Below are 18,378 nucleotides of genomic sequence, written 5' to 3'. Positions count from 1 at the left end.
TACATTGTATTCACATAAAGGAATTAGTATTAGATTTGAAACCAGTTAAACAATCATGAAAGGAAAAAAACAATATTGAGGATTTTTTTTTTCTGGAGAAATGGGCAAATTGTGTTACATTGTATTCACATAAAGGAATTAGTATTAGATTTGAAACCAGTTAAACAATCGTGAAAGGAAAAAAAAATATTTACTTCCTAACTGCTAAATATTTAACGGGCTGCTGAATGATCAAAGGTTCCTTTTCGGATTTTAGGATGACAAGATGAAAATGAGTTTAAATTCTCTAACATTTGCATTTGTGACAGCCAGAATATGAGAAGCACTGTGGAACGGTTGAAGTCCTCCCACGTGCGCAGTGATCACTGAGTCATTGCACCGATCCAAGCCCACTTAGAACATTCACCCCTCCTAGAAATGTTTGGCCCAACTCAGCTGGGAAATGGGAGCATCACCCACACAACACAAAGCAGTGGAGCGTTTTTTCTTTCTCACAGGGTAATCAGCAGCAGTATGAAAGAATAACTTCAGTGCTGAAGGGGTTCTGTTCTGCAGTGAATAGTCATTGGGGGAACATTGTCTCCAAAGCTGGCTTTGACGTACATAAATCTTGATTTCCATAGGATTGTTGGAACATGCGTTAGGAACACACTTTGCTGGAATGCTGTCCCTTTATGTGTGAATCTTAATGCTGCTATTGCATTGATGGCACAGTAGAAGAGCCGTCTTCTCACTGTTTTAACTGGGGAAATTATGGATGGCTAAGTGCTGAGTCTGTCTGTCTCACTGGAGAAAAATGGTTTGCATCAGATTTCAAAGATGTCATACCTTAGCATATTAAGTAGTTCGTTCTTTGGCGCTTGAAACGCTTTGAATTTCTAAAGCCAGTTCTTGATTCACTACAATGTTATTTTAGTATTAAATATATGTAAAAGCTTTTACTTCCGTGGAACTAACTACTTGCTTAAGTGTATGCTTGAAAATCTTTTGCTGAATCAGGGCTTAAATGAATTTAAACGTGTAAAAATGATGTTCAAGTAGATCAGATTTTAGGCTTTGGTAAGTAATGTTATTTCAAGCTTCTCTTGTCAGATTGCTTGTATACAGTATACATTTGTTGTCATTGTTGTAAAGAACGTGTTGATTTCCTCTCCTGCAAGAATCCATTCAGAAAAATGTTTCCGAATATTTGTGGTACTGGCTCATGATCTGTAAAAAGCTTTTTGAGGATGCTGGGTGGTCCAAGGCACATCCTGGCAGAAGCATCTCCTGTTGAGGTGAATGTAGCCCACTAAGCATCCACAGTCTACTTCTATATGTTTGGAACATTGTAAGCATAGGAAAGATTAATAATGTTAGAGCAGTCACTGGCGCAATTTCCAATGCCACTGCCGCTCTTGGATAATTCTTGCCAGATGGGCAACTAAAGCAGAGAATAAGAACCAGCCGGTTTGTTGCCCGCTCTTACAGAAATGATGCGTGTGTCTAACAGAAATCACTGCTATTTTCAGTAGTATGGTTTCTCGTTGAATCTTTTTGCTGAACAATGCTTATTATGAAATAGTACACACGTCAACTGGCTTTATGCTAAACCACCACAAAAATTATCATGCTTGAATGACAGCCATTGAAGTACCCCTATGATGGGAATGCACAGATACTTATCATCAGATAAGTGAAACAAAATGATTTGGAAATCACGACTGAAAGATGATGACATAGTGCGCTGCCGAATTTCATTTAGTTTGTTTGTTCATGGTAAAATGCATCTTCTTTTAGCTTTGTATTCTACATGAGTATTTTCTAGTATGGCTCATTTCTAAAGTGGCATTTACACATAAATGCAACAGCTGGGTGTCTAACTGATATTGCTTGAGCATTTGCAAACACTTGGGCATCCAGCTGTGGCAGCGATGCAAGCGAGTTGTTTATGTTCAGCTCTGCGTGGGTGATTCTCAATATCTGGCTCTCATCCTTATCTAAATGTTCACCAAGCAGCATGTGCAGAGAAAAATCTTTATGGCTGGTAGCAGAGAGGTTTTTGCGTTTGTTTTCAAACTACAGGGAGTCATATCATAACCGCACATCTTTTTTTGAAGCACGGACTCATCCTGCCAGTCTCTTTTGCATCATCCTCAGTACTGAAAATATAAAAGAGCCCCATCATAGTGAGAACCTGAAAGCTGAAAATGTTGTGTTGCTCTGGACAGCATATCAATGTTCATTTCAGGAACTGCGAATGTGACTTGTAGGAGAAAAGTGTGGTGATTGTAATTAGTTTGCCACATGTGTTCTCTCAATTTCTCTGTTTTAATGGAGCACCCTCATCTCTATGGAATAAGCTTTGATAATTACTCTCATTGGCATAGCATGCATGAAATTATTCTTTCTCAGCTGCATCTGAACTTCTGTAAATCACATGTACCTGGCTGTTATGCCATGAATTTGAAGAAAAGTGGTTTGGTTTTGATTTTTCTATTTATCCCCAAAGTGGAGGGTGTAATGAGTGCGAATGCTAAGCAGTATTTCACTCAAAACTTGCTGACAGAAATTAGTTTTTCCTACTGTTCTGGATGTAGTGAACAGAATCAACGCTTTATGTCAACTACAGTATTTTGTGTACTACCTCTGTGGTGTGTATGTGTAATTTTTCCCTCTGGTGTGCTCAAATATTAACGGGGCAGTGGCTGGAGTGTGATTCGAGCCCGCTCTCTGAAGTCAGAGGCAGTTGCTCTTTCCTTGTGCTCCTCGTGGCTGTGGGGCCAACGGCTCCGTGTGAATTGTGGCGGTTTCTGGTGCCGGCTTTGCCGTGACCCCAGGGCAGAGCGCACACCCCTGCTCGGCAGCTGAGGTTTTGGGGGACTACTGTGGTTAATAATAAGAGGGAAAGTATCATTCCAACAATTCTGACAACTGACTTTCTATGCTGCTTTGATGGTTCTTGTGAAAAAGCACTGGAGGTACAGGGTAGGGGATGCTCAACATTTTCCTAACTCTGTGAAACAGAAAGAGCTGGTTTAGTTCGGAGAAGGCTGAAATGAGTCAGGATAAGTCTTTCCAGGTTCAAATCCGTGCTACAGAGAGAAAGGGGGACAGTGTCCACTGGGAATACTGGTACTAAATGTTAGTGTTGGAGATCGAGGTTAGACACCAGGAAAGATGCTAATGGTAACAGTAATTAAACATGGGAATAGATTGCCTGGGATTGCTGTGGAATTTTTTTCACTGGAGCCTTTTAAGTTGGTGTTTCCCCAATATCTGTTTGGAATGATTTGGGGAAAGCTGAACCTGCCTAAAGCATAAGTGTGACTTAGATTACTCCTCCAGGCCATCGGAACGTGTGCTCTTATGATTTTCTATATATGAAGAAGTAGTGAAGATTTTTACGGTACGTATTCCCTTTGGAACAGCAGCAGTTGACTGAAAAGAGGATCACAAATACAGGCTGCTCTCAGCGGTACAGGTGTGAGTACAAAAACGGCTCAGTGAGGTGAAGGGTTACAGTAATGAAAATGAAAATGAAAAAAAATGAAAAGCAAAAAATGAAAAGCAAAATGCCAGAAATGAAAAGCAAAAATAACAGTAACGGTGGCAGGGGAAGAGGGGAAGAAAAAACAGATACTCAAGTATTATATATTTAGATGCTGGTCCTTTGCGAGTCTCCTCACCTTCTACACCTCACTAAGTAAACTTAATCAACTAATTCTTTCCACTTAGTTAAAAAGAATTCTTTCTTATTCTACAGGAGAGGAATAAGCTGAAGAGGTGTTTGATGTTTGTGTTTCGTGCCAGTAGACTAAGAAGTACTCTTTCCCCATGCAGGTGAAAGCTCTGAGTAGTTGTATACCTGGTCCCAGATGAAGAGGGAAATTTCAGGAATATAAATTTTAAAATGCAAGCTGACTCTCGAGTCTTTTGTAGCATTTGATCTGCTGCTGAATAGATCGCAATTGCAGGAAATGCTCCTGAAACCTTTGTAGCTCATATAATTGTTGCAGGAGTTTTTCAGAGCAAGTGCTGGTTTCTTCCTTATAAGAAACATTTTCAAATTGCCCAGCTAGGTAAAGTGCTGTAATAGGTTGGAATGGAAGGAACGCTTTAAAGAGAGATGCTCGCTGATAATAACTTCGCTAACATCATGTCCCGTCAATCAGTTACAGCCTTTGAAGGTGACCATGCGATCATTAGCGCTCCTGGCAGCTGGAGAGTAAAAGCAAATGAGTCAATGCTGATGGCATTAGCTTATCCACTCGTGCTCCAGAGGGAGAAAATGCTGCCCTCTCTTCACTCCCTATAGAGATCTTTCTTTAAAAACATCCCTGGAAATGGCTGAAGTCACTGTGTAATGGTGAAAGAAATCTGCTTATGATAGTCAAGCAGTTTCAAATAAAGTATAGTAAAATAACCTCGCAGCTTTGACTGGGACCATGCTGTTTAAAATCATCTTGACTCACTTAATGGAGCCAAATCCAAAGAAGGCTGTTCATTTCCATGCTGGCTGCAAAGCTGATATGTACTATTGCTTCAGTTCATGTGGTCAGTCAAGTTAATGTATCATTAAGTTCTAGTTTTATTTAATGAAGACAAAACTCGGGTATCATCCTTGGAGGTTGTTCCTGGTGTTGAGTTCATACAGGCTGTGACTTCTAGGGTGATCTCCTCTTGCCCGTAGAAATGTTTGAAGAGCTGACACTTTGATAGCCTTGTTTATTTATCTCAGAATATGGAATCACTCCAGAAGGAATTAGTCTCCAGTAATAATGAGAATATGTATTACTGTAAGACTCTTTCAGTATTCACAATGGAAAAAAAAAGTGTTACTAGACAGAGAGATAATAAATTATAATGCTTAGATCAGCCACTACATTACAATTACAATGCTTCCTTTTGAAGTTGCTTTCGTCTGTGACTTGAGATAAAATAATTTATTTCTGATGGCAGTAATTTGGCATTCAAAGACATGTTACTATTTTATTGTAAAAGTGGGTCATTTCACACTGTCACACACACTGCTGAGCAGGATTTGTTCCCGTAGTAAAAGAGGAGGGGGTCAACATTTTGGAGCCATTGCAGCAATTAAAATTGGAAGTTCTACTTAACATTCTTGCAGCTCTTTTATACCAGTTATTTTCCACCTGTTCCCTGAGTCAGAACTGGTGTCTGGGGCCATTCAAATGTACCACTTTACAATGGTGGGATGCTGGCTCCCCTTCATTTCTAAACTGCTATAAGCTGCTTGACAAAATGAGCCAGAGCGACCATGCTTCACACCAAGATATAGGCAGGGATTTGCTTTTTCTTAGGGGAAGCCTCGGGGGACAAGCAGACATCCTCACTTGACCCTTCTTTTAATACCTTGTTTGTTGCGTGAGTTGTAATCTTCCCCTTTTAAAGTGTTTTTCCTGCAAAAGAGCTCGTGCTCCCCAGTTAAAAACTGACTTCATCTCTGAGCAGCTTTTGTTTAGCTTTTCAGATCTTCTAATAAAGGGCTTTCCCTCTGGAAATGACCTTCGATATGTGTTAAAAATAGAAATGGCAGCTTCGAGAGAAAAACCTGTCTTTCATTCTAAGACAAGAAGTGGCCTATTGGTTGGTTTTCCTCTTGCATAAATGAATTAGGATATGGAATTATTGATCATGAGAACACCTCTTTGTTTTAAAGGAGATAAATAATAATATAAGGTATAGATTGGATTGCTCTGTGTTACCGGGGGTAGTCGCTTACCCTTGTGATATCCCAGCTTCAGAGGAAAGCTACATCAGAAGCAGAGAGAGCCACCGTTAAAAATCACGTCGTCTCCTATGCTGTACGTTTAAATATAACGAATGTGACTGAGTCGCGTGGTTCTCATCTGAACTGCAGTGACATCCACACGAAAGGTGGTGTTTGTGTCACTGCTTGCAGCTGGACAAAGCTGATAAGCCTTTCCCAGGCAAAGGGTTCCCTTGATGGCTTGGAGTGGCTTACGATTTACTTCATTTCAAAAAATCGTGGTGTTGCGATTGATGTCGTATTTTACTGGTGCTGCTGATTGTTTTATTTGAAGCCGTAGAGGAATCTCCATCCCGAACTCGCTGAAGGAACTTGGGAGATGTAAGTTCAGCCTTTTTTAGGCATTTTGTCTCTGTAATCCTGATGGACAGCCCAGACCCGTGGCAAAGGTTCCTAACAGAGTAGGAGCTTTGAAGCTCTTCTTTGAAATTTGACTGGCAAATCTTTTTCTTCGTCGTTGCTAATGGTCCTGGCAGTTTCACTTGCCATCTGTTTCCCTGCTCCAGATAACACCGAGCTGCATGCTTTCATCCTGCAACCTCGAGACTGATTTTGGGCACAGTTTTACTTGATGTACTGATTGTTAGCCAAAGCCGTTCCTTAAGGATAGGGCGAAACAGAAATTAAAGTGTATTTTGTATTTAGCAGGAGAGCAGTAGACTGGAGCTGTAGGTGATACGTGAGATCGAGTGCACCACTTTAAAACTTGCATCACACAGTGTTCAGCTATATTGGTCAAAGCTGATTGAGATTGATGCTACTTCTCATTGAAAGTAAATAGGCATAAATACTCCTAAAATTTTTTTAGAAGATAGGGAAATTAAATATTGCACATCAAATAATCGTAGGAGCTCAAGTGTTTTGATAAGACAGGGCAGAACTGTAATTTGGCACAGTTTTTCTGATAATTTCATGCTTGAAAACTTACCTGTCATGTTGAACATCCAAAATTATCAGTTCTTCTGGAAGACACAGGTCTAAATAAAGATATTAACAACATTATTCATCAGTGTCCCTTGACTTTCTGGAATTTGTCCATGTTATCTATGCCATAGAGCAGTGCAAGGTGTTAACAGGTAGCAGGTACATGCCGAACTCTTCTCTTTAGTGACCAAGGACAGAACCCGAGGGAATGGCATATGATTTTCTATTTTCTATTTTGTGTTAAACTTGCAGAGGTGATTTTCGGGTTTATCTTCTTTTCTCCTCATTTTATCTATATCCTAAATAGAATTTAGCATCACTATCCTGTAAACTGCAGACTTTGAAGAATTACCTCATTAGTCTGGTTTCTGACTTACTTAATACTGTATTTCTGTCTATGCTACCAGCCTGCAGGGGGGTTTTTAAAGTCAGTTTCTTCCTGAGTGTCTGTAATTGTTTTTAGTGCATTTCTGTCTAGGTTGGCAACAGGTATAAATCAGCATAGTCACAATAGTCCCACTGACCTAGTCTGCCTATTTTCCTATCGATTTTCTTCCAGTTCAGGATGAACCCCAGCAGTCTTTGTTCTGGCAAAACTCACGTTTCTTCTCTGTGAACTTCTGTAGTAACAACTACTACAGGAATTGGCCCAATTGGAATGTTTGGGTTTTTTTCTTTTTAATTGGTATGTTTCAGATGGTAAATACTATCTATAGTTCTAGGGCAACACTTAATCTTATTTGGCAAGTTATTCCTTACGCTGTTGCAATCCCATTAATTCCAAGACGCTCTTAGGAAAATTGCTATGTAAAATAGAAGCGCTTCTACAATGGTCAATAAGAGATACCCAGAGAAAAAAGTTGAAGAATCTGGGTATCAGGTAGTGCCACGTGTCGTATACTAACACTGCATAGGGTAACATGCTGGCTGACATAAGAAAACATACAGAGGTGTGACCCGTGAAAGGGAAAAAGCTTTTATCGATATAGTTAGGTTCCAAAACTGGAGGAAAAAAACTACATGCAATAGTCTGGATTACAACAGTTCTCTCTTTTTTGGCCACTTTGAGATGCATTGTGAAAAGGCTAGAACTGTAAAATAAACCATGATTTAGGAGAAGATTGATTTGTCTATAACATAAAATGGTAATTCAGGTACATATATGTTTAATTTGTGCGTCTTGATACTACCTAATTCCTTTGGCCTGATTTACAGCTACTTTTGCATACCTGTGACTGTATTCCTCTGAGTAATTAAACAGAAATTAGTGAGACAACTTACTTAAACAATTTGTGCGGAACAGTGTTTCCCAGACCAGTTTCTTAAGAAGCCAAAAAACCTCGTTTTGGTTTGCTTCTTGACTTGACCAAAGCATTTTCTGTGGGATTAAAATACCCAAAGACATTGCTCAGGGTGGTTTTGGTACTGTTCTTTTGTTCAGGTTGACTTCTTGGCCTGCTCATCGCAGGAGAGAAGTGGGATATCAGCACTTGAGCTGTTCAGAAAGATGATAGTAGTCGTTCTCATGGATATCCCTGGGGAACATGCAGAAGATCTGCTGGAGCCGATGTCCTCCAGCTCTTCACAACATCCTGCAACCAAAGGACAGGGCAAAGAAGTCAACCACCACCGGTGGGGAGGAAAGACACACTTTGGGATAAACGACAAGGCAAGAAGTTACAGCCTGCCGCTTTTCTTTCCCTGTTTTAAATGTAGAATGAAGAAAGTTTCCTGCAGGAAGGCATGGTGAACAATGCAGGTGTTCCTGTGGATCCTGAGAACGAGGCTTACGAAATGCCTCCGGAGGTAAATCCGCGGTGGGTTTTGCTGAGGATGCAGGTGGGAGGAGGGCACGGGAGGGACTGCGCGTTCGGGTTCCGCCAGCCTGGCACGGGCTGGGGCTCTGGGCTGCGCAGACGTGGTCCTTTGGGCCAAATCCCCCAGAGGTACAGAGCTGGGAGCCAGAAAATCCATTGCTTTTTGGCAGCAAGGAAGTTCAACGGGAAAATACTATGTGTGTTTTCAAACGTTTCTGAGTAATCCACAGTAAACTTGTATCTTTTCCTTACGTTTGATAGGGAATATGGGGAAAAATTGCGTCTCCGTAGGTTGTTTTGATAGCTTGACCATTTATCAAAGCTTCATGCTTTGTAAAACACGATAATTCATTATTATACTCTTAAGTTAATGCAATTGTGGGAGTAAAGTATTTTGTTGAGTTTTATGAACCTGCTATCTAAAATATTGCTACAATATCTGACACCACGATACATGTTTTAGGGGAGCGCAGATAATTAGTCTGAAAATGAGAGGCACAAGACATGTAGACCCCAACCCAGCTGCAGACTTAAAGGCATACTTGATCATGAAGAGCTTGAATATCACTGAAATCATGGGGGCTGCTCGTGTACCTGTAGTCAAATGCATAATTAAATGATTTACGGGCTCGTACGAGTCTCTGCAGCGCCTGGCACAAAGGCAGCTCCTCTTCTCCCTCCAAGAGAATGGCCGTGGCTGAGCTCCTGGCAACCCCGGCTGCCAAATTGTGCCCAGCTCTCCTGTAAATACCACAGCTTGTACGGTGCACTATCTGGAAGATGTGACACAATAATAAATGGCAAGATCCTGATCGCATGAGAATCCGTGATATTTTGGCACTGGATCCACTAGGACTAGAACAAGCAGGGGAAGTGGGATGTATTTATTTAAAATATGAGTAGCGCTGATTTCTGCTCTCCTCATCAGGAAGAGTATCAAGACTATGAACCTGAAGCATGAGAGTCCTTTCCTTCCTTTGTATCTCCTGAAATCTACTGACTACTAAAGATGTCCCATCCTGTACAAGTGCTGAGTTCCAATGTGCCCAGTCGTAAAATTTTTTTACAGTTTTTACGGTGTATTTTGAAGTCTTCCATCAGCAATGATTGGAGTATCTGTGACTGTATCCACCTTGTTTCAGCATTTCCCTCCTGCTGAAATAAAAGCTGGTTGGCAGGGTCATTGTCGTGCTGTGGATATTGTGGCTTCAAGTTTAAAAGTTAAAAAAGAAAATATTAAATAAAAACACCTAAGTGTCTACTGCTTATTTCTAACTCTGTACATGTTTTGTTGATAGGCTGTCAGTAATTTGATATTGTTTATGATACAATTTTTATTTGTTTCCTATGACCATTCTTTCTGTGCAGAGATGACTTATTGTGAGAGCTTTATATATACGTGTATGTATTATACATATAAAAAAAGGTAATTGAGCATGAACTATGCACCTATAAATATTAGCTGTTGAAAATTTATTGTTTTGTGATGTGTTTTATTAACTTGTGTCTGTAAATAACTGTGTTCAATGGAAGCAAATAAAATGTAAGCCATTAAAAATGAACTTCTAAAATAATGATGATTTATAATGCTTTCTTTTATCTCCAAAAGCCCACACTGAAGCGTTCGGGCTGTGAGCTTCCCGCAAAGGAGAAAACCAGCAAACACAAGCGCAGTCTGTACAAAAACCTGGGTGAAGAGTGAGGGTGTCAGGGCTGATACCTCAGCTGGAATAAATTGTTGACAAAATAGATTCACTTGTAGTGCTCATAAACTTTCTGTTGTAAGCAGAACCTAAGAGGGAATGAAGCCATTAATAATGGGTTGCAGCAGATATTGAGGAAATTGTGAGGCCCTTTGAATAATTACTGTTTGGAGGTTGGTAAAGCGCTGGGCTATACAGGAGGGTGATGGATTAGCTGAAATCAATTTGTCTTGTTTAAAGTCCCATTTAGCAAAAGTACAGTCTACTGTCTGTTTTTAGACATGGTAATTTTAGTTATTATCTTGCGTGGATACTCTGCCATACAGTAAAAAAAAGTAAATGTGAGACCTTTTTACTTCTCTCATGTTTTATTATGTTATTTTGGATGAAACGTTGCCTCTAATCTGAATGGTACAGTGGTTTTTTGTTGAAGGCTCTCTGATCCTGAGTTGGGATTTGGCATTTCCCTCACAGCCCGTCTTTGCAGTGTGCTGGGGCACAGTTCTTAAAACAGGTAAGTATCATTGTCTGGTTTTATAAACGGGGAAACCCGGGCACAACCACAGAGTGCGTGTCACTGGTGCGCACAGACAGGGACACCAAACCAGCTTGTTCTTGACCTGAGCTCCTTTCCGCAGCCTTCCTGGTACTAACATCCCAATGTGGAGCAGATCTTTCCGGGTACGTAGCTGCCCCGCTGTACGCAGCGCGAGCTGATGGCGTGGCACCGCGAGCCAGAATCGCGTGAGCGTCTTGGTTTCATGATGCTTAGAAAACCACCGTTTCAATTGCCCGTGTCATCTGCCAGTCCCAGCCACATATTCCTAAGGAAGTTCATTTATTTCACAGGAATTGCTATCAAGCTGGTTTTTTTCAAAGCAATTAAGAATCCCCTTGATCATTTCAAGTCACTTACAAATATTTTCATCGGTAGTCAAATTGCTCGATGGAACCTCCAGCCCTGCTCTCTTTTGCAGAAATATCTCACGATAACCTGCAACAACCCACTGGCAATTTGCAGTCTCCTTTAACAGGCAGCGTGTCAAAAGAATCTCCTGACTTGGACATCTTTACTGTTAAAATTCATCGGAATGCCTCCATGGCAAATGTATTGATTGCATCCATGGAAAATTAATATTAGGACAGGGCACAATGTAAGATACTGCTTTTATAATTGTTAATACTGTTTAAGGATCTTTCTGTTCCAGTAGAAGGATTTGGGAATAAAAGCCCAGTGCTGCAGTGGGATTTTTTTATAATTATTTTTTTCCCCAGCATGTTAAGAGACCCATCAAAAGCAACAACAGAGAGCAGTCGGGGTGCCTGATACTTCAGGAAACAGCACTGCAAATAGCAGCCTAAGTAGAATACGTATTTCTGTTGTTCTTTTTCTCTTCCACCGCACACAGGTCTTGACTGCTCTATTGTTTCTCTATCAGGGAACCAAATTAAACTGTTGCATGTTGCAAATAAGCCATGCACTTCTTAAGTATGCTGTGGGGAGCAGTATGTTGTAAAAAACAGTAATAAGAATAAATTGATTCCTGAGGCTGGCCCATTGAGCACGCGGGAGGTAACTGTTTTCTTTCCTAGGTTAACACCATCAAATCATTCAGAGCTGTCAGGTCATTCCAAATGTACCACAGGTTTAGTCCTTGTGCCTCTTGCAAACATGCCCTCAGATGGCCCCGAAAGGCTCTGGGACCCCGGTTGCTACGGCAGCACAGCGTGATGCGCCGCTCTGCTAACAACCTGCCTTTTCATTAGATTCCTCAAGGGACGTACGCCCATCCTTTCCAGGTAAACTAAATGCCAATGTCTTGTTTCCTGCGGTGAGATGAACACTGACGCATGGATTGCAAATATCAGATTTGTGTTGGATGCTAAAGCCGAACTACATAAATACGGCTGTATTAATTCTTTTTTTTTTTAAGTGTCTGTCCTGGGTGTTAAAAAAATGCTTCCACTGTGGTGATAACATTTGCTCAAGCGATGTCTGCCAGAAAGGAATATAGCTTGAAGCCCTCTTCTCCTTAAGAGCCTAGATTTCAGCTCAAACTGAAAGCAATATTCTGTCCTCAAATTGAGAGTTATAATGAGACTCGCCATATCCCAGTCCTCCAGGGAAAAAACACTAGTTGCCTTTTTTTTTACTGTTTTGACAGCTTTAATTGGTCTTATAATCGTTCTTAATTAGGAACACGGTAATAATGTTGTTATTACTGTAAATCATAGTGTTAATTCTGTGTTCCGTGCCTTTGGTATAATGACTTTCAAGTGATGTATGGCAGTCCGTACTGACGCGGTGAGTTTCCAGTTCTTTTCTGTGTGCTTTTTAGGGAGAAAATAACTGCTGAAACCCTTTTTTCTAGATGATGCTCCAGGGCTCTGATCCCTTCCTCACTGAAAATAAAGGGAGTTTTTCCCATTGCATTCCATGGATGTTGATAATTCCACGTAGAACTCCAAGATGGCAGAGATCAGATGATCAAGGTCCCTCTGTAGAATATGTAAGAGTAGCAAAAGTAGCAGAAAAACAGAGGTTACCATAAAATCCCCCAGCTAAGTCCTCACCAGGACTAAATTATCTGCTACTTTTTGGCCCTCAGCTTGGGGCTTTCGATATTACTGGAAGATACACTAATAATGGTCTTCACGGTGTATTATCGTTCTGCTTGGGTATATGCAGGTCTGAACTAATAGCATCAGTTTTCACGTAAGCAGATTTGCTCTTGAGTTATGGTAACGGAAAGCAAATAATGTCTTGGCCTTTAGTATCTCTATGCTGCATTTTTAATGAAAAATATCATCTGTTTAACTGCAGACATAAACAACATTTTCAAGCTTTCCTGACATTCAACGTGTAGCTCAGAAGGTTCCTCTGATCTAAAAAAGGCTGGCAGATGGAGAAACAGCAGGTGGAACCTCAGATGAGGCAGCCAGGAGGTAACAAACAGGGGAGGAAACTGGGTCAGATGAGATTTCTTCCACTTTGGAAGAAATGCTTTGAAAATGCTTCCTCCAGTGGAGGCATAGAAGTGGGGTTTCAGCATTTTCTACTAATATTTGCATCTCTGAATAGGTCAGAGTCTATCAGCATCTGATGCATCTATAGGTTACGTTTCTGTGGAAAAGGTGAATGTCTGAGATTTGTGAGTGTGCTCTTCTCAGCTCCAGCATAGGAGATCTCTTTGTAAGAGGCCAGAGCACCCATGCATTTCTGATTATTAGCTTGAGATTTAATGAGAACTTTGTTATAAAAAGTGAGCTGCTGGGATATGTTAACTTCTTTCCTTTTTCTCTCTCTCCCCCATTTGTTCTTCTTCTTTCCACTAATCTGCTATATTTTCAGAGGGTCTCCATTGCTGAGTGTCAATTTTATTGCAAAATCTTATTCCAGCTGTTGTGTCTTTTCTGCTGTCTAAAGTCCTCTGTACCACAGAAACAAAAGCAATTGACTGGGGAGCGTTCTAGATTAATAAATACAAAACACTAAGTATAAAAGCGGATTTTATCGGCCTCCTGTAGAGAAAATAATCGTGCATGCCCATAGGACTGTTATCCTCTGTTGTTTATCGTTGTGAATTTCAGTTGCAAAATTCCACGAAGCCTTGCAAAAATAACAAAGGTGGTCATCTAGTGCTAGCATTTAAGAAAAGCATCCTGCTGAATCGGTTACATTGCACGCTTCCCCAAACCAGAAAAATCTGACAAGGAGCAGCCTTAGCAAGAAGACAAGTCGGTGCTGTTGAGTAAGAGAGGACAGACTTGTAAACAGTGAAAATGTAGAAAACAACAGATTACAAATGGCACATAATAAGGGCAAAAAGAAATAAAATCTGTTATCTCAGTCCAGTAAGTGGCAACTTTCTTTGGCGAAGGAAGGTATTGGCAGCTCTCACAAAACGCTTGGAACAAGACTCCTCCTATTTATTCAGCCCCCTCTCTCCAAAGCCGAGTTCCCCCCCGGCCCACATCTGCAGCAAGAGTGTGGTATGTCTCATCTGAATAACTGGATGTTCTTAGGTGGGAAATAAATGGAAGTGAATTCAAAATCTTCCATTCTATTTTCATTCTCAGTTTTATGAAAGCTCAACGTGTTCAAATATGCCGGTAATTCCAGTCTGTGACAGTGTGCACGGAGGCAGCTGTTGTGCGCTAAGGGGACAGATCTCCTGTATTAACGTATTTCACGGACAGATGAGTTTTCCCTGCCGTTAATTGTTCAGTGCCTGCATGTTTATAATCTGTTCACTGCCAACTGCACCTGATGCAGGCCTGAGTTTTGGAAAATATTTGAAGAAAGGAAAGGAATTGTCCGCTCATGCTTTCAAATTTCTTACATTTTGGAATGTCTGAACCATGATTTTATACATCCTTAGGGGGACGCCACCCTGGATCATGTTGGACACGTGGGTTTTTTCCTCCTATTTGTTCATGTTGCTTTGGGTGCTTTTCAAAGTATTGGCCTTTAGAAAAGCATTCTATGAGTTTGTGTTTGTGTATGTATATAAAAGTATGCGTATATATGGTTTTTAATGGATACTCTGCGTGTCTGTGCACTTATATGGGTATGTATGGGCATTGTCATTAAGTACTATAAAGAGCTACTATTATAATAATGGTTTTCTTTGTGGGCATTATCCCAAATTCAAGGAATGCATTTTTAAGGCATTTAATATAAATACTAGCTAACATATTTCAAATAATCCAAATTCTAGCCTCACAATTAACAGGCCAAACCTGTATTAGAGTTTTGCAGGTATAACCACATAACTCCGCAAATCCAGATGTGGCTTACTTTAGCTCTAGCGCATGGTTACCGACGCTGTTTGGTCTCTTGCAGTGAAATACGCAATGTTAATAAAGATGCACCGTTGCTGCTACACTTGTGGACTGGATGTCCTTGGTGATACAGCTCCATCAGCTGAGAATTGCATTTATTCTCACCCATGTTGTGTTTAGTGCTCTTTCAGGGGCTGAAGCGCTTGTCACGGTGCCAGTTCCACTTGACCGAGCGTGATAATAAAAGCAGCAAGCCTGGCATTGCCTAGTTACACGGTGGGTTTCTTGGCAAACCTCTATTACGTGGGGTTGGCCTTCTGGTCCCAGGAACAGCGCGGTTTTTCTGAAGCCCTGACTGCCAGTGGGACATTGGGTCCTACGTGACCATGAACAAGATCTTTGTGTAAACCATCGTGTTAAGTCAGGGAAATCTCCCTCTCTCTGGTGAAGAGAGAAGCTATGCAGCTCAGATAAAGGGGTTTATCCTTGAATATACAGCCGGATAGATGAGGAGAGAGAGAGGAGTGCGCTTTGGGGAGCGACGGCATTTAACATGTTGATAAACTGCCCGTCTGTTTTCTCTCTTCAATCACTTTGTCTTGTCTTATTATTACAATACATGTTACAAGGTTGCTGGAGAAAAGGTCATTGCCTGTTCCACGACTGTTCGCTCCCTAGTACAACAGGACCCCAGATATTCCCGAAACGTAAGTGAAATGTGAGGATAATACTGTTAAACTGGAGGCTCATGAGTCAAGTGTGCTGCCTATGGAGACCCTTTTGAAATCTGCAGAACTTTTGCAAAAAGCGGATGCTTTCCAGAGGTAGGTGAGAAGCATTGCTTTGCTGTTTCTTCAGTACCTGCAAAGTATTTCACCCGTGCCTTCTGCTCTTGTCTCTGGGTTGGGCATGAAGAGGAGTTGCCATTAGAAAATTAAATGAATGGGCAAGTGCAGCACAGCACGGGCATCCTTTGGTAATGTAAGATACAGAGGCAGACTTTAATTCAAATCCCTTTAATTGCTTATGGTGTTGTGGTAGGAAAGTCACCCCAGATGAACTTATGACCCCAACTGTAAACCAGAAATAACCGTACTTGTAAAGTGCTCACCGATCTGAGATGTGTCATTGCTTCCAGTTCTGAAGCTAATCCGATGTCCTTGACTAATATGGACATAATATGTCAGAAGATGATAAAAAACTGGAAATGAATTTGTAGCTGGTTGCCACAGTTTGACGTTCGTTTTCCTCTGTCTTCTCGCATCACACATTTTTGTCTTTTTCCAGGGCTGAATGGCCATCTCGACACAGCACAAGATCAAGACAGCTGAACTGGAAAGTGTGAAAGAACGAGACTGCAGGCTCCCCTGTGTCATGCAGGTATTACTAATGAAGTGTCCAAGCCATACTGTTTATAGAAGGCTGACTTAAAAAAAAAAAAATAATAATTACCACAAGTTTTTTCAATATCCCATTTATCGTTCTACTGGTGGAAAAGACGAACCGCAGGTCTTTTCCTCCAATTTCACAACCTAAGCTGAAAGAAAAGAATGGGTTCGGTCAGATGTAAAATGCAAAAATTCTCTAGTTTTCTCATTAAATAAACTGAAACATGCACGTTCACATGCATATCATTAATTTGCCCAACATCAGTTTGCAGCTGAGGTACCTGAAGATTTTTGCGTGTCCATCTTTCCTGGCCTGGGGTGGTGCCCCTGCCACACACTGGCCCCAAGCCCCAGATCCTGCTGCAAGGCCATTTGCTGACACCGTTCCCAAAACCCTCCTGCCAAAGAATAGTCTTTCTTCCCTTTTACCTTTTGTCCTTGTCTTTCTGCTGATCTTATAGTGCTCAATTACAAAACCAAAGATGCGTTGGCTATCAGGCCGTAACCTTGCACGTCCCTGATTCCCAGTGGAATCTCTTTAAAGACACGACATCCAGAAAGTGTAGGGTCAGGGCAATTGGAGATGTGCTGAAGTAAAGAAAAAAAAATCTGCCTTTTTTTTCCTCTTCCGTTTATGTTATTTCCAAACTAAATGGTTATGAATCTGTTCATTTTTGTGGGTACGTTACTAGATAATAAGTAGGTAGCTTGGCCATCCAAAGGGAAATAAAGCAACAGAGCGAGAGAATGGAAACCAGCATTGCAGTGGCTTCTCTGTAATTATCTTTCCGTATCAGTAATTCTAGTTACCTGCAACAGTGAAGCAAATTTGGGTTCGCAGAGCCAAGAGGGAACCTTGGAATAAGCGGTCCAGGTGAGAACCAGGTGTGAACAGGCACTGGAGAAGCAAAATCCATTTTTAACTATAGGGACAATTAAAAGTCAGACACACCTTGGAGTCCAGATTTAATTATTCTGCTCATTGCAGTCTGAGTAGTTTATTTTCATGCTTGTCAGTCTGATTTCCTTCTCCAGAAAGGAGACTAGGGTCACCTTGCTGTTGCTTTTGCATCGCGCTTTGCGTAGTACTTTGCTATGCAGAAATCCTAAAAGAAGCCACCAAGAGCATCTCAGCTTCAGATTTCTGCCTCTCTCGTTGCTGATGCATATCAGATTGGCCTTCTCCAAAAGGAACCTGCTACAATTTTTGTGGGTGTGCAAGGCTTTAGCTGTCACTTGAGAAAAGCTTGCTGAGGCACGCAGGGACCCATCATGTTCCTATTGGTGTTCACACTGTGCTGTACTGCCAGTGCCATTTTTAATAGTATGGTTTGTAAGAAAATCAGTATTTTTCACTGTCATGTGCAGTTTACTGGCCAGCTCCTTTGCTGGCGTCATGTCCGCGTTTTCTGGTGAGATTGTAAATTCTCCGTACGGGTCTGTGGGCTGTTTCAGATCTTGCTTTCACAGTAGATACGTATCCATGAAATCCCAGGTGCTGGAGTTATTATTTATTGTCTGTGTTACAAGAGCGCATCCTCAGGCCCTAGACGTGATTGGACCAGGAGCTTTAAAACATCAGGTGGAAGAAACATACCTGACCAAGAGTGTAAATGGATTAGCTGCTATTCACAAAGCTGAAAGGGAGATGGGTGTGCTCCTCGCTTTGTCGGGATGGTCAGAGGACCAGAAACCTCCTCCCCTCTTAGCCCAAGCCGTTCTACACTTGGCATGTGAGTACCAACAATTAGCTGTGTTTAATTATAAGCTACCCCGACAATCAGACTGGCTTTAAAGCCTTGTCTATTGCTTTCGATAGCTGCTTAGAAGTTTGTCTCTGCGGTGTTTTGAGAATAGGGCAGAAAGCTCTGCACAAATTCCAGGCTGTCACTGGTAGTTCAGTGTAAGCAAAGTACTAAAAATTAGTGCAGCTCTGCTGGTCCCGAATGAACAACGGGTCAACCCTTTCAGATTAAAGATCTGGGGAA

The 18,378-nt window shown here is 41.2% G+C and overlaps 1 protein-coding gene across 1 annotated transcript in view; it reads left to right on the top strand.

The window, feature by feature from the left end:
• The window catches only part of SNCA (synuclein alpha), a 53,102-nt gene extending 43,044 nt beyond the window's left edge, over positions 1-10,058 (top strand). The window contains exons 5-6 of the mRNA XM_065634222.1: positions 8,414-8,503; positions 9,443-10,058. Coding sequence (XP_065490294.1) covers positions 8,414-8,503; positions 9,443-9,475 — 123 coding nt within the window. The 3' untranslated portion in view covers positions 9,476-10,058. The remainder of the gene's footprint in view (positions 1-8,413; positions 8,504-9,442) is intronic.
• The last annotated feature ends 8,320 nt before the right edge of the window (positions 10,059-18,378 follow it).

This window comes from Caloenas nicobarica, chromosome 4 (genome assembly GCF_036013445.1).
Source record: "Caloenas nicobarica isolate bCalNic1 chromosome 4, bCalNic1.hap1, whole genome shotgun sequence".
Lineage (NCBI taxonomy): Eukaryota > Metazoa > Chordata > Aves > Columbiformes > Columbidae > Caloenas > Caloenas nicobarica.
The sequence above is the reverse complement of the archived record's forward strand: the minus strand, read 5'-3'. Positions and strand labels throughout refer to the sequence as shown.